The sequence below is a fragment of the Pagrus major genome, chromosome 14 (genome assembly GCF_040436345.1).
Source record: "Pagrus major chromosome 14, Pma_NU_1.0".
In the NCBI taxonomy this organism is placed as follows: Eukaryota; Metazoa; Chordata; class Actinopteri; order Spariformes; family Sparidae; genus Pagrus; species Pagrus major.
In genome coordinates, this window is record NC_133228.1 from 25,816,196 (window position 1) to 25,832,995 (window position 16,800).

General features: G+C 41.2%; 1 protein-coding gene across 4 annotated transcripts in view; it reads left to right on the forward strand.

The window, feature by feature from the left end:
- LOC141008555 (filamin-C-like) overlaps positions 1–16,800 on the forward strand; it is a 74,220-nt gene that overhangs the window by 30,262 nt on the left and 27,158 nt on the right. For all 4 annotated transcript variants that reach the window (XM_073480978.1, XM_073480980.1, XM_073480981.1 and 1 more), the window contains 13 exons: positions 3,536–3,784; positions 4,043–4,140; positions 6,816–6,966; positions 8,781–8,899; positions 8,982–9,059; positions 9,442–9,604; positions 9,884–10,084; positions 14,088–14,225; positions 14,323–14,449; positions 14,828–14,964; positions 15,735–15,928; positions 16,008–16,121; positions 16,294–16,437. In XM_073480978.1, the coding sequence (XP_073337079.1) occupies positions 3,536–3,784; positions 4,043–4,140; positions 6,816–6,966; positions 8,781–8,899; positions 8,982–9,059; positions 9,442–9,604; positions 9,884–10,084; positions 14,088–14,225; positions 14,323–14,449; positions 14,828–14,964; positions 15,735–15,928; positions 16,008–16,121; positions 16,294–16,437 (1,913 nt within the window). The remainder of the gene's footprint in view (positions 1–3,535; positions 3,785–4,042; positions 4,141–6,815; positions 6,967–8,780; positions 8,900–8,981; positions 9,060–9,441; positions 9,605–9,883; positions 10,085–14,087; positions 14,226–14,322; positions 14,450–14,827; positions 14,965–15,734; positions 15,929–16,007; positions 16,122–16,293; positions 16,438–16,800) is intronic.

Sequence of the window (16,800 nt, forward strand, 5' to 3'; positions counted from 1 at the left end):
TGGAGGTATGCACTCTACTGAGTGCCATTAGTTGATGACATTAAATGTTGAGTCTTTTATGATTAACGGTGAAAATAACTGGCAGTTTAATGATTTATGAAAATATGAATGAGGACTGTAAACTGTGCTGTCAAAGACTCCGTGGTTGTATGTTTCTGATTTGTTCGACTTCACTACAATCATTAATAAGCCTTTAATAACATTGACGCTCTTGTTTCCTGTCTGGTCGTGTTTCATCCTCCAGCAGAGTTCAGACTGTTAATCTGCTTCTTAATTCTTTCCCTCCGTCGTCATCACTTGTTTTTCCTCTTTCCACTCTCCCACAGGCTTCTCTCTCTCTCTCTCTCTCTCTCTCTCTCTCTCTCTCCCTCCATCACTTCCTCTCTGTGCCCATAAAGTCTTTCTGTCTAAATGTCACATTACACAGTTTCTCCGTTGCCCCCCCGGCCTGTTGGCTCATGTTTCTATCAGGACTCATTGTTCCCCTGCAGCAGCAGCAGCAGCAGCAGCAGCAGCAGCAGCAGCAGTCGACCTGTAGCTGCTCTGTTTGCTAACCGTTACAGACGTGTTGTTGTGCAGCTCAGAAGCTGTTTGGCTCGACACCAGAGTCCATTCCTGCTTTACAGAGCTCTGCTGTAAGGAGAGTACGGCGTCCCTGCAGGGACAAAAAGTCACAAGACATCAGCAGTTTGTATCTAAACTCTGAGAGAGTCAGCTGAGCTTTATGCTTCATGTTGAGAGTAACAGAGATGAGACTGTGTGCAGGACAGCAGATCACCAGAGGAGGCTCAGTCTATACACTTTATATAGTTTATATAGTCTATACACTTTATATAGTTTATACACTTTATAGACTTTATACAGTTTATACACTTTATATAGTTTATATAGTCTATACACTTTATATAGTTTATATAGTTCATATAGTCTATACACTTTATATAGTTTATACACTTTATTTAGTTTATACAGTTTAGCATGATGATGATGAGCACAGCATGATGTCATCAGTTTGGTGTCTACTTGCACTCGTCGAAATGTAAAATCCACCAACACAAACAGGAGCATCAGCTGTTCGGCGCCTTGCTCAGAGGCACTTCAGACAAACAGGAAGTGGAAAAAGTTACTCCTTCACTTTCAAACATTTTCAAAGTAAGCCTCTGATGCTTTATAAACTCATGCAGGGTGGAGTTTCTCATTTTCATGTCTTGTTTGGACCCTCTGGGCCTCCGTAGTAAAGCTGATTGCACCGTCACGTCCTGTAGTTTCTTCCTCTGGTTGTAGCCGAGCTGCTTCTGTTTCCTCTCTGAACTAGTTTTAAAACATCAACACTGTCAGTAACACACAGAGAAAAACACAGAGGACAATATTATAAGGTCTGTAACTTGTTAAGAGTCAGATGGAGACAAAAACATCCAAGTTCATCTTTTTAAATAAAAAACTAAACTTCCTGATCTTCTGTCTGTTCAAAGTAAAGAAACATCACATTCATCCATTCTCACACAACACAAATGTAAAATTAGGACTTTAAATGATCCAGATTGAAACTTCAGCTTCTCCTGAATCAAATGATGTGTGACGCTGTAGAGGAGGAGAAACTAAATCAGTGCAGCAGAGTCCGGCTCAGAGGACGCAGCCGCTACATATGGAGCTCATGGTAATGACTTTATATTCTGCTGTGTAGTTTCATCCATCAACATTTACTTTTCAATTACATTTTGTTTTAAAAATATGAATCTGCAAAGTAAATAAAACACACAACATTTCCCTCAGAGATGAAGTAGAAATTAAAATACTCAAGTAAAGTACTTAAAGATTGTACTGAAGTGCAGTACTGCAGTAAATGTACTGAGTTGTTTCCACTTAAACTGTAAATCAAACCCAAACTGAGTTCAGCTCAGTTCGTCTGTTTCCTCCTGAAAACAGCCTGCAGCTCCTGTTTCCTGGGGAAAGATTACAGCGACGCTCCAACACGACACATCCTCCCTGAACACCGACCCGACTAATCTCTGGACACCGAGCTTCCTGAGTGTGTGTGTGTGTGTGTGCGTGTATGTGTGTGTGTGCGTGTGTGTGTGTGTGTGTGTGTGTGTGTGTTTTCCGTTGTCTTGTGGACAAAATCATGAAATCATATTTTCCTTCTGTGAGCTAAGATGTCTGTTATTCAACACACACACACGCACGCACGCACGCACACACACACACACACACACACACACACACTCCAGTTTAAATGCATGTAGGTACATTTTCTTCCACTTTCACTAGTAACCTCATCATCACCAGACTCCCTTAACGAATGTAGTGATTTTAAGAGTTGTTGAGTTAAAACAAACTTTATAAACTGTGTGAAACTCTGTCTCTGACTGATTCTGACTTATTTGTTCCTTCTTGTAAATTCAGCAAATGTTCTGCATGAACTTCTTTCTGTCTTTGTGTAGAAACATGGAGTCTGTTTGTCCCAGTGATGGACGGGTTTGTTTCATACAGAGCAGGAAGTGACATCAGATGAAGGTGTTTGTTAATGTCAGGTGTGAACAGACTCTACGTGTCGGCTGAAGTTCAGCTGTGTTTGAAATGTTTTCATTGAGCAGCGAACGATCTGCCCGAAAACACTGAGATGATTTATGATCCGCTCTGTCTCCTGATTGGTCGATCCATTAGAAACTTCAGCTGCGTTCCTTAAACGTGACTCTCGGGGGAACTCGAGGTTTTCATTGGTCTGTTTAAAGACGACACATGATGAACTGCGTCCAGCAATGACAAGACATTTATAAAGAGACGAAGCAGGAGTGTGAGTCATTTGTTACAGCAGTGTGTATGTGTGTGTGTGTGTGTGTGTGTGTATGTGTGTGTGTGTGTGTGTGTGTGTGTGTGTATGTGTGTGTGTGTGTGTGTTTATATAAAGCAGAAAGAGTCATCAGGTTGAAAGTTGGTAAAACAAACGACTTTTCATTTCAGGAACAGCTCACAGTCCTCCCTCAGATTCCTGGATGTGTGTGTGACTGTGTGTTATTGTGTGTATCACTGTGTGCGTGTGTGCGTGTGTGTGTGTGTGTGTGTGTGTGTGTGTGTGTGTGTGTGTGTGTGTGCATGTGTTTCCTATTTAAACTGACCTCATTCTTCAGACCGGGGGTTGGATGACATCACCCTGCAGCAGATCGACTCTCTGCTGTCGATGGATGAAACTTTCACATTAAAAGACATCTCCTGACAGCTGGAAGATAAACAACCTGAAGCCGTGAACTTTTATTTTGGCGAGCAGATGTAAAGAACAGAACAGGAAACTGGGCCATCAGAAAACGTTAGAAAACAAATGTTCTGACAGTCGGTTGAGATGAATTCTGATTGGCGGACAGTTTACAGATCATATGATTCTGTTGTAAACAATATTTATTGAGCTGTGCATCAACACAAACACCTGCTGACATGTCACACAGGTAATGACTGCACCTGTAGGGACAGACCGGTGACATCTGTCCTGATCCTGACACTGATGACATCTTGTCTAACCCGTCCTCCCGTCTGTCCTCAGACTCTAAAGCCATCGTGGACGGGAACCTGAAGCTGATCCTGGGTCTGATCTGGACCCTGATCCTGCATTACTCCATCTCCATGCCCATGTGGGAGGACGAGGATGACGAGGACGCCAAGAAACTGACCCCCAAACAGCGTCTGCTGGGCTGGATCCAGAACAAGGTGCCCCAGCTCCCCATCACCAACTTCCACCGGGACTGGAGGGACGGCAAGGCACTGGGAGCTCTGGTGGATAACTGTGCCCCTGGTAGGTCCACAACGAGGACTGTGATGTCCCAGATTCTAATTAATAATCCACAATCAATCACAAATGAATTGTTTCTTTTTGAAATTGAAGAAAGATATAAGCTGTTGTGTCTGCAGCCATAATAATCATAAACCATCTGAACATATTTATTAAAAATATAATCATGTCTGTCCACTCCTGAAAGTCTCGTGTTTCAGCTCTTGTGACAGATTCAGTCAAAGTGTCCTCTGGCTCAGTGTGTCTCTGTGCTGCCTTCAGGTCTGTGTCCAGACTGGGAAACATGGGATCCCAGTCAGCCGGTGGAGAACGCCAGAGAGGCCATGCAGCAGGCCGACGACTGGCTCGGAGTGCCACAGGTAACTTCTCCCCGTTCCTTCTCCTTCACCATGAACACGATGCTGAAACAAGACGCATTCATCAAACCATAACATGGCCGACAGGTACAGAGAACGTTCAGGAACATCTGAGCTTCTTTTATCATCAACAGTAGATTTATTTCACCGGTTGGTCCGGATCAGCTCAAAGACAAAATGTGTTTTAAGGATTTATTTGCAGGATTAAAGAAAAACTGACATCATGAGTCTCCAGACCCGCAAACAGTCCTGAGAAGAAAGATTCAATTATTCCTTTACCTTTTAATCTTACTGTTTCTCTATTTTTCTAAATACATTTTTCTCTCTGTACTTTTATTTGTCTGAAGGATTTCGTTCGCTCCAAAAATATTGTTTGACCTTTTCTTGTTCCTTTAAACTCATCTAGTCAACAGCTGTTTAAAATGACTCTTCACAAACGTAAATATATTTACCTTTGTGTACAAATCATATATGAAACCTACATAAACCTTTCCATGTGTTGACATATGTGTTTATGTTTTTGTTAACATACGTGTATTTGTATTAATGTGTAATATACAAACAACATATATGCATATTATATTATGTAGCATCATAATCTAATTATGTTTAGCGTCATCACTGTTGATATTTACTGTAGGAATATATGTCATCAGTTACATTCTCATATTGATTCACTTTATAATAACCATCACTGATAAATTATAATAATTATACATTTATAGTTAAATTGTAGTTAATATTTTTTTGACTGTTAACTTAAACTTAAATAAACAATTTATTAATAATTGTAAATGTTTCTAAAAATCAGTTGCAACTTTACAATAAAACATTTTTTTCAATAAATTATTTATGAAACATTTAATTTTTTGTTTCAGTCAAATAACTATAAACTAAAGTTTAATTATGCTTTAAATGTTTTATTATTTATTGATGATGGTTGTTATAGAGTGTTCCCTGAACATTTTAACAGACATTTAAATATATTTAGTGTACAAAATATTTCAATGTGTCTATAAAACATCCACCATTAGATAGAAATACAGTGTTCTTTATGTACCCTTTTTTATTTTTTTTACTATAATAAAGAGCTGTGATGAGGTGAAATCAGAGCTTTTAGGGTCCTGAGCTAAATGTTGTAACGAGAGTTTGTGTGTGTGATAATGAGTCTTAGCCGCAGTCGAGCTGCAGCATCAGGAACTTTCCTCTCACATGTGCTAAATGCCGATCTGGTCTATTTCCAGCCTGCAGAGCGATCCTGCAGCCAGCAGTCTAAATTAGCAGCAGAGTGGACGAGACGCACTGAACACCAAACACAAACTCTACAATCAGATGATGAACGAACCGTCGTTTAGTGTCGGCTCGTTAGTTTAACACAGGCGGTCAGAGTTTCCATCGTCACAGAAATAATAAACCATGAGGTGTTTTATATTTAATGACGATCACTGGAAACTCTGACCATCAGATCACTTCCTCTCTATCTGACATGTGATTCAATTAACCAATCAGAAGCTACGAAGGCAGTGGCGAGGCCAACATGAGCAAAAGTTTTGGATTTTTTTCAAGTTAGAGAAGTTTTTAGACTTTTAATCAGTTTTACTCTGTTTTTTTTATTAAATGCATGTTTACTCCGTTCAGTGAGGTAATACACAGTGTTGTTACAAGTATCCAGATGTCAGACTGAGTAAAAGTAAAGATACAATGTTAAAATATTACTTTGGTGACAGTGAAAGTCACCTATATGAATAGTACTAGAGCAAAAGTCTTAAAGTATCTGATATTAAAAGTACTTCAGCATCAAAATTAATGTCTAGCAATAAAAATACTTAATCTTCTGGAAATAAACGTACTCTAGCAATACATGTAGTTAAGTATCAAAGTATCAGTAAAGTAACTGATCCATATATTAACATGTGTGTATAAACTGTGAGTCAGCTGATCGTCACAATCACTGTTTTTATCTGATTGATGAGAAAATATATTCATTTAAAAATGATGCAGCATGTAATCTGTAAAGTAACTAGTAACTAAAGTTATCACATAAATGTAGTGGAGTAAAAAGTACAATATGGAGTGGAAGTATAAAGAGTAAGGAAATACTCAAGACCAATTTTGAGGTACTTGTACTGTACTTGAGTACAGTACCTGAGTAAATGTACTCAGTTACATTCCATCACTTGTAATGAATCACTCCCAGACTGTTCCTGTAAACTGAAGCTAGGATTTTAGAAACATGTTGCCTTAACTGATTGTTATGATGTTTTATAAAACGATGTATTGATGCTTTTATTTTAGCGGGGGATTTAGAGCTTCTTCCTGCTCGGCTCATGAGCAGCAGGATCATTACAGGAGCAGCTGTTTGACATTTAACAAACCTCTCATGTGTTCACCAGCAGCTGTGCTCTCAAACTTTCCTCCATTATTTGTCTTGTTAGTCTCATAAAAAGATTAATCTGGATTTCCTGTCTTTAGTCCGTCTCCAGTTCTTCTGCCATTAATGGTTTTGGACTCAGATCTGATACGAGCAGAACAGTTTCACATCGTTTGTGATATAAAAATGTTCTGTGGCTCCGTTTAAAGATGTGTTTGTTTCAGAAGGTCACGTTCTGAAGCAGTTTCTTCTTCATTATGAGGACTGAATGTGGTCATCGTGTAAGCATCTCCCTGTTCTTCTTCAGGTGATCGCTCCGGAGGAGATAGTCGATCCTAACGTGGACGAGCACTCTGTGATGACCTACCTGTCTCAGTTCCCCAAATCTAAACTGAAGCCAGGTGCCCCCCTGAGGGCGAAGACGCTGCACCCGAAGAGGGCCAAAGCATACGGACCAGGTGAGAGAAGAACACAGTACCGAAGTCCGTTCAAAGACTGATCAGTTTAAATCAGCTTTTATTAGCTTCAAGTGAAAACCAGCTGTCTGTTGGTTGGTGTGTTGGTTGGTTGGTTGGATTTGTTGGTTGGATGGTTGGTTGGTTGGTTGGATTTGTTGGTTGGATGGTTGGTTGGTGTCATGGTGTGTTGGTTGGTTGGTTGGTTGGTTGGTGTCATGGTGTGTTTGTTTGTTGGTTGGTTGGTGTCATGGTGTGTTGGTTGGTTGGTTGGTTGGTTGGTTGGTGTGTTGGTTGGTTGGTTGGTTGGTTGGTTGGTGTGTTGGTTGGTTGGTTGGTTGGTGTGTTGGTTGGCTGTTTGGTGTCATGGTGTGTTGGTTGGTTGGTTGGTTGGTGTGTTTGTTTGTTGGTTGGTTGGTGTCATGGTGTGTTGGTTGGTTGGTGTGTTGGTTGGTTGGTTGGTTGGTGTCATGGTGTGTTTGTTTGTTGGTTGGTTGGTGTCATGGTGTGTTGGTTGGTTGGTTGGTTGGTGTGTTGGTTGGTTGGTTGGTTGGTGTGTTGGTTGGTTGGTTGGTTGGTGTCATGGTGTGTTTGTTTGTTGGTTGGTTGGTGTCATGGTGTGTTGGTTGGTTGGTTGGTTGGTTGGTGTGTTGGTTGGTTGGCTGTTTGGTGTCATGGTGTGTTGGTTGGTTGGTTGGCTGTTTGGTGTCATGGTGTGTTGGTTGGTTGGTTGGTTGGTGTGTTGGTTGGTTGGTTGGTTGGTGTCATGGTGTGTTTGTTTGTTGGTTGGTTGGTGTCATGGTGTGTTGGTTGGTTGGTGTGTTGGTTGGTTGGTTGGTGTCATGGTGTGTTTGTTTGTTGGTTGGTTGGTGTCATGGTGTGTTGGTTGGTTGGTTGGTTGGTTGGTTGGTTGGTGTGTTGGTTGGCTGTTTGGTGTCATGGTGTGTTGGTTGGTTGGTTGGCTGTTTAGTGTCATGGTGTGTTGGTTTGTTGGTTGGCTGTTTAGTGTCATGGTGTGTTTGTTTGTTGGTTGGTTGGTGTCATGGTGTGTTGGTTTGTTGGTTGGCTGTTTAGTGTCATGGTGTGTTGGTTGTTTGGTTGGCTGTTTAGTGTCATGGTGTGTTGGTTTGTTGGTTGGTGTGTTGGTTGGTTGGCTGTTTAGTGTCATGGTGTGTTGGTTGGTTGGTTGGCTGTTTAGTGTCATGGTGTGTTGGTTTGTTGGTTGGTGTGTTGGTTGGTCGGTTGGTTGGTTGGTTGGTTGGTTGGTTGGTTGGTGTGTTGGTTGGTTGGTTGGTGTGTTGGTTGGTTGGTTGGTGTGTTTGTTTGTTCGATCAAGAACTATCAAGATTACACAATTAGTGAATATTTTGGTAAATATTATAATTGTAAATAATTGAAGAGCAGTTGATTTTATAGAAAATTGTCAGTATTTTATTTGGATTTAGTGTCACTGTTTCAGTCAGTTGGTTGGTTGGTTGGTGTCATGGTGTGTTGGTTGGTTGGTTGGTTGGTTGGTTGGTTGGTGTGTTTGTTTGTTCGATCAAGAACTATCAAGATTACATAATTAGTGAATATTTTGGTAAATATTATAAATGTAAATAATTGAAGAGCAGTTGATTTTATAGAAAATTGTCAGTATTTTATTTGAGATTTAGTGTCACTGTTTCAGTCAGACGTCTGAATGACCTGAGATCATGTTGAGTCTTTAATTCTGTTACTCACTGCTGTCAACATGCTCGTGGTCTCTGTCAGCTGGGACCTGAGAAGCCTGATTGTTGTGTAATGTCATGAACTTGATTCCTCTCTTTGTCTTTCAGGTATTGAACCTCGAGGAAACGTTGTCCTGAAACCAGCAGAGTTTCTGGTGGAGACGGTGGAGGCTGGACTGGGAGAAGTTCTGGTTTATGTGGAAGATCCAGAGGGACACACAGAGGAGGTGGGAACACACACTCTTATTTTATATTTAATCAAACACAAGAAAGTGAAATACGACTGACATTATTATCTGCGTCCATCAGGCCAGAGTGATCCCCAACAACGACAAGAACAGAACCTACTCTGTGGTCTACCTGCCCAAAGTGGAGGGGCTTCATAAAGTAAGATAAAATCACCACGGAAGACAAAAAGCACCAATCATGTAGTGTAAAGGTCGACTTGTGAACGATTAGTGAATGGAGCTCAGTCTGAACTTTACATCTCTTTAGATTTGATGAGATCACAAACAGGAAGTGGTTTAGTTACTGCAGCTGAAAATTGAACTTTTCATTTTTAACTGGTTGAATCAACTAGATATTCTACTGTTTTAAGCACTTTAATGAAAACTTCTGAGGGAAAAAAACGAGCCAACAATCAACAATATACTACTGAAGAGTCTCAATACACGATATCTTCACTTTGGGTTATTTATTTAGATGACCTACCTGGTTAATTAATGATAGAAGTGACCCTTACAGGCCTATGTGTTCCTGCTCCTCTCAGGTGAAGGTGCTGTTTGCTGGGCAGGACATTGACAGAAGTCCCTTCATGGTGAATGTTTCGAAGGCCATGGGTGACCCGACCAGAGTTCAGGCCCGCGGGCCGGGACTGCAGCAGACGGGAAACGTGGCCAACAAACCAACATACTTTGACATTTACACTGCAGGTAACCACTCAAACTGAATTTGAGATTTCAAAATATCACAGTATGTATTTATGCTATAGGATTATCTTTTTAATTTCATACCTTGCTTTGCTTTTCCAGTTTTATATTCAGTGATATTTTCCCAGAAATGTAAAAGATCTTCTCCTATGTTACCATCGACTCTCACCTGACTTCCACCTCAGTTATAATTCTTATTGTTCAGTCTGAATCTGTTCCAGTGAGAGTCACATTCTTCCTTCAGTGTTTGAAAGTCCTGTTGTCCCTCTGTCTGTCCACCAGGGGCGGGTGCTGGAGATGTAGGCGTCATCATTGTCGATTCAAACGGTCGGAGGGATACAGTGGAGATTGTCTTGGAGAACAAAGGCGACAGTATTTTCCGGTGCACCTATGTTCCCGTCCTGGAGGGACCTCACACCGTCTATGTGACCTTTGCTGGGCAGCAGATTCCCAGAAGCCCCTTCACTGTCAACATCTCAGAGGGTAGGTTTTATACATTTGTGTCTACCACATGGAAAATAGTCAGCACTGACTTGATTTTTGTTCTGGTTGGTATTAAAATTTAAATTGAAGTCGTAATTGTCTTATGGATTAATGTCCATGTAACATTAACAAGAACCTGAAACCTGCAGAGATTCTGACTTCATTCAATAAATCATCTAATACAAACAGCATAATGAACCTTTGGTCCTTCCTCTTGTAACCACCACCTCCTGCTCCTCAGCATATATTTCTAATTTTCACATTGAAACCTGATGCCCAGACTGATGGATTAAAGCACTGAAAGTTTTTGATTTCCATAACAGTCTGTGGTTCCTTCTATGTCCAGGTCTGATGCTCACTCCTCAGTACTGGGTTTTAATGGCTGAAGCTGTATGTGCTCATGGTTTTGGGCGGCAGTGTTCGGTCTTAATGATCTAAATGGGAGTTGGGCATTTTGACATAGATGGATAATAATGTTTGTCTTATATGTCTTGGATCTGATTTGGTACTTGGCTGTCTTCTATTTGAGACTAGCCTGTCTTGACTGTGACTCATCGTTGGGATTGCCAATCTTGACTTGGGACTTCACTTGGTATCTGACTTGGAACTTGTCCATCTTTGAATATCTGGACTACCTTGTGTAGTCTGCTGCATTGACTTGGGATCTTGTGTGACTGGATCCAGTTTTGACTTTGGACTCTTTCTAAGATGGAACTTGCTTATCTTAACTTGGACTTTATAAGAACTGGACTTGTGACTGGACTTAAGACTTTTTTGTCTTAACTGTTGCTTGTTGTCTTGACTTGGGGATTGCCAATCTTGAGGGGCTTGGGACTTTACTTACAATTTGACTTGGACTTGTACTATTTTGACCTGACTTACAGCCTGATTTCGGGCTTGATTTGGGACTTTGGACTGTCAGTCTTGATTTGGGACTTGCCTACTTTTGTTTGTGACTTAACCTGACTTGACTTGGAACTTGTCTATCTTTGACGTTTGATGTCAGGACTACCATGTTTAGTCTTTTGCTGATCACTGAATATAGATAGATTGATGGACATGGCTTGTTTTTGACTTAAATCTTGTGTGACCGGACCTAGTTGTGACTTGGGACTCTCTCTAAAATGGAACTCTCCTGTCTTGACTTGCACTTAGTTAGGACTAGACTTGGGACTTATCTGTCTTGATTTAGGACTTGCCTTGCCTTTACCTTTTGTCTTGACCCTGGACTTTCCTGTTTAACATGTCATAAAGCTTGATTTTGGAGACTTTGGACTTGCAGTCTTGATTTGGGATGTCCGTATTAATTTGGAGCTTGACTCAGGACTTGTTCATTTTGACTTTGTAAACTGGTAAATCTTGGAACTTGTATTTCTTTATTTAGGATTTGCTGTTCTCACCTTTTGACTTGACTTCGGACATTCCTGTTTTGTCCTGACTGAGAACTTTACTTTGTGCTTGATTTAGGACTTTGTACTTACAGTCTCATTTTGGGGACTTGCCTGCTTCTGCTTCTGACTTACCCTGACCTAACTTGACTTGGATCTTGACTTGGAACTTGTCCATCTTAGACCTGGGATGTCTCGGCTACCTTGTGTAGTCTACTGCTATCACTTAATATGGATAGATGGATGGACTTTGGCACTTCCTATGACTTGAGACTTGCTGTCTCGATTTTAAACGTGACCCAGGACTTGTCTATCTTAAGTTAGAAAACTTGTACATTTTGGGACTTGGGGGTATTGCTAATATTGACTTGAGACTTGGCTTTCTCACCCTTTGACTTGACCCTGGAAGTTCCTGTTTTGACCTGACTGGAACTGGGCTTTAGACTTGATTGAGGGCTTTGGCCTTTCAGTCTTGATTTGTGATTTACCTACCTCTGCCTCTGACTTAACCTGAGTTGACTTGACTTAAGTATCAGAGACTTGGGACTAACTTTTGACTGGCATACCCGACTGTGTTCCACCTCTTGCTGCTGGTCCTGGTTTCTACCGGTCCTGTCCCCTCTCTGCCTGTGTACACATGTATCATCACTGTTGTTCCTTCCTTCAGTTTCACAGAGCGTCTCTCATCCTGCGTCTCCGGTGCAGATTGGACCTCAGTCCATACGCACCCCACCCTCAGACAAGACAAAGAGAGGCCCCCCTCCAACACCGCCCAAACCCAGGCGACCAAGTTAGTACAGGCTGGGGGCGGGGGTGTGACTGGAGCCTGCCTGCGCTAGCCTGGTTTCCTTCCACCTCAACTCAAAACCATCCCTGCCTCTGACCTCTCCGAACGGGGTTTCTAGCTTTACAGCATGTGCAGCACCTGCTTCGTATCTGAGCAGCTTTATCTTCTTCTACAGCCCAGAAACAGAGTGAATGTGGGTGCGTTGAGACTGTGATTGATTGTTGTGATCGGTTGAGACCTCTGTGGATGATGTCAGGGTTAATGATCACCTCAGGCCAACTATGATTTTATCCTGTCGATTATTTTCTTTAGCTCAACATTATTCAGTTAGCTCGTACCCTCGTGGTGTTTTTATTCCTCAAACCAGATTTTGTTTGTAAAAAATATGTAAAGCACAAATGTCTGAGTTCTCTCTGTTCAGTTAACTCAATAATTACAGTAACGACTAATGAAAATAACAAAGTCGATAAATTCTAAATTCTCATTTCTGGCCCATTTGTTGAGAGTGAATGTGACCATGTGGGCCTTCATCTTCATCATATTCATCATCATCATCAGCTGCTTCACCTCTCCTTCTCCTCATAACCAATATTAATAACCCTTCTCTTCCTTTTCCACTCTTTAAAAAAGAAATGTGACAGTGATTCTCAGCTTCACTCAGTGTTTTCTTTGTGAACATTCACAGATGTTGTGAACATTTTGTGTTGATGTGTTTTATGATTTTTCACTTGTTGAAGTCATGAACGTGCAGCTCTGAGTTCTTAATCCTGTTTTTCTCTTCATCTTGTCTTCATCTTTGCTGCTTTTTCCTTTCAGCCGCAGCAAACTGCTTCTCTCAGCACTGATCAGCTGACTAACAGAGATAAACCTGCAGCTGTGTGTGTGTGTGTGTGTTCATCTTTGGTTTATATATGTTTAGTTTTACACTGAGAACATTTTGTTGCATTTGGTTATTTAGGTAAAATTCTCAGTTTCACCTGAAGTGTTAGTTTCTATGGAAGAAGATTAGGAACTTAGGAAATAGAATTAAAACATTTTACAATTGAATCATTTAAAAGCCTAAATTAGTAACTCTCCAACAGAATCTAAGTATTGTTGATGAAGGTTCTCAGTCATCCAGGTCATGGTAATGATAAGTTCTGTATCGTATGCAACTGGACTGGTTCAGTTTGTTGAAGAGGTTTCACGTCTCACCCAAGAGGCTTCTTCAGTTCTAACTAACTGGAGGAGCTGCAACTCTGTGTGGGAGGGTCCTTAAATGGTGTGGGAGTGTCCGTGCATAGTGTGGGAGTGTCCTTGCAGAATGTGGGAGTGTCCTTGCAGAGTGTGGGAGTGTCCTTGCAGAATGTGGGAGTGTCCTTACAGAGTGTGTGAGTGTCCTTGCAGAGTGTGTGAGTGTCCTTGCAGAATGTGGGAGTGTCCTTGCAGAGTGTGGGAGTGTCCTTGCAGAATGTGGGAGTGTCCTTGCAGAGTGTGTGAGTGTCCTTACAGAGTATGGGAGTGTCCGTGCAGAGTGTGGGAGTGTCCTTGCAGAGTGTGGGAGTGTCCTTACATAGTGTGGGAGTGTCCTTGCAGAGTGTGGGAGTGTCCTTACAGAGTCTCTCTGTCTCTATAAAAGACAAAGTCTGATTTGACATAAAGTCTGTATTTTAACTCCAAACAGAAGTCAGTGTGGACAGATGAGGCTTTAATGGTCTTAATTCAGGGTTCAGTGTAGAAATAAAACAGGAGTGTGTGTTTGTGTGAATGTTTCTGCCTCGTTATCATTTTATCATCACCTCCCAGTCTAACCCAGTTTTGTCCCAAATCTTCTGATTGGTCCTCACAGCCTGTAACCCGAACGCCTGCAGGGCGTCAGGCAGAGGTCTTCAGCCGAAGGGCCTGAGGGTGAAAGAAGTGGCTGATTTTAAAGTTTACACTAAAGGAGCCGGCAGCGGAGAGCTCAAAGTCACCGTGAAGGGACCAAGTAAGACGCCACGACTCCAAAACATTTATTTGTAATGCACCTTTACTGTCCGTGATGAGCAGGCCTGATCGTGGCTGATGTTTTTATTTAAACCCAGAGGGTCTGGAGGAGCCAGTGAAGGTCCTCGAGATGGAGAACGGGATATACGAGTGTAATTATTACCCCATCATGACGGGAAAATACATTGTGATCGTCACATGGGGAGGACACAGCATCCCACGCAGGTGAGACATCAATCTGATCTTAGTGTTCTCCAGTTATATCACTGATGAAGTTAATATCAACAGAACACTGACAGAACCAAATCCAGCTATCTGGACTCTTTTTATGTTCGTGGTGCCATGAAAATACAGTTTTAAGGGAACCAGGATCAAACCCTGAGGTACACACCGATCACACTGTGAGTGTGTTGTGGTGTATTTTATTAATTCTATTGTGTGTTGTGATTTTTATACAGAAGAGAATTCACACTCAGCTTCATATTTTAATGAAATCATTCAAAGATAAAACTATCTTATATTTAGTTCAATCAAAAATACAAACAGTAAATTATAGTCCAGAACTTCTGATGTTGCACCAGTTAAACTTCTGTCTTCTTTCAGTCCATTCGAGGTCCAGGTGAGTGAGGAGGCGGGGCCTCAGAAGGTGAGGGCCTGGGGTCCAGGTCTAGAGACCGGTATGGTGGGGAAGAGTGCTGACTTTGTGGTGGAGGCCATCGGCACGGAGGTGGGAACGCTCGGTACGTTACGACAACTCACCTGCTGCTCACAGTGATTGACAGGTGGCAAGGGGCGGGGCTTATGATGGCACCTGGCGATCTGAAGCTTTGTTTCCCTACATTATCGTAAATATAGTGACACAATTGGCTACAATTGTATAAGACCAGTATGGATAAAATGGTTGTGGAAATTAGATTAATCAAAATGTTTATTTAAAATGTACATTTCATAAATATGATTAATAAGTAAATTATGAATAAATAAACATTGGGTCTGATCGTGCTTTGGATGAACATATCCAGTTATTTATAATAATATGATAATATAGAATTATTTATGATAATGTATTACATATAATTGTTATTTATTTAGAAATAAGAAGAATGAGTATTTCATACAATCAATAAAAACAATAAATGCATAAATACATAATGTTTAATATTCATATAAATTAAAAGAAGACATTTTATCTGATTACAGATGTAATCAGATACTTTCATATCTGATCACAATCATAGTCATTTATGAATCATTTTTTATTGTTTGTATTCGGCTGTTACCTCAGTGGCACACATACGTCTTGCAGGTGTCGTTGTGAGTTATCATCACTGGCGTCGGCATCATCAGCAACATCTTCCCAATAGCAAACTCTCCTAATACAACATCTACTCAACGTAACTTCCATTCATCGCGTCAATGTTAGCAAGATGTATGAGTGCTATCTGGGTGAATGCTCAGTAGGACTTAGGCTTAAAAAGGTTGTTACATGAAGCATCTCTTCTGTCTGCAGGTTTCTCCATCGAGGGTCCTTCTCAGGCGAAGATCGAGTGTGACGATAAAGGCGACGGGTCATGTGACGTTCGATACTGGCCGACTGAACCGGGCGACTACGCTGTGCACGTAATATGTGACGACGAGGACATCAAGGACAGTCCCTACATGGCTCACATTCTGCCGGCTGCCAATGACGTCTTCCCAGAAAACGTGAGAGCAGAACCTCCCTGATTTTAACACAGATATTTAATTCTTAAACGTGATGTGCTGAATATTTTCTCCTCCTCAGGTGAAATGTTACGGTCCAGGTCTGGAGCCGCTGGGCTGCATCGTCAACAAACCTGCTGATTTCACCATCGATACCCACGGAGCCGGCAGAGGAGAGCTGAAGCTCTACGCTCAGGTCAGAACTTTAATAATGTTCTTTTGTGTGATGTTCAAGTACTCGGATCCTTTACTGCCAGAAAGATGATGAAAAGTTGGAGTATAAAGTTCAATATTTGCCTCTTCTTTGCTTATTATTGTAGTTAGTTACATTTTGTATGGCAACGAGTGAAATCTGTTTATGCTTGCAGGACGCAGAAGGTTTCCCCATCGACATACAGATCACAGATAACGGAGACAGCACCTACTTCTGTGTTTACATCCCCACTAAACCCATCAAACACACCATCATCATCACCTGGGGCGACGTCAACGTCCCCAACAGCCCCTTCAGGGTAAAATCACAGCTGGACACTGAACTCTGCATCGTTAAGCAACTTGTAATATAAATGCATTAAATTAGGGTAAATTAAACAATGTATATGATGATGTTATATGATAGACTTTTAAAATTAAAGAACACATTTAGCAAAACAAAATAAAGAGCACAGTTTTTAGGAAAATGTTTATAAAGCATTCGTAATCTGGATCTTAAACTTCTCCAGTTTGTAGCAGCTGTAACAGTTGAATCTGTGAAATGTACTTGTAGATGCGACGACTTACAGGTGGACTGATACAGAATGCTGCTAAGAAATTAGACATAACCGCTGTTATGTTTTTTAAAAATGTTTTCTGCTGAAGTGTTGATACACTTTGCG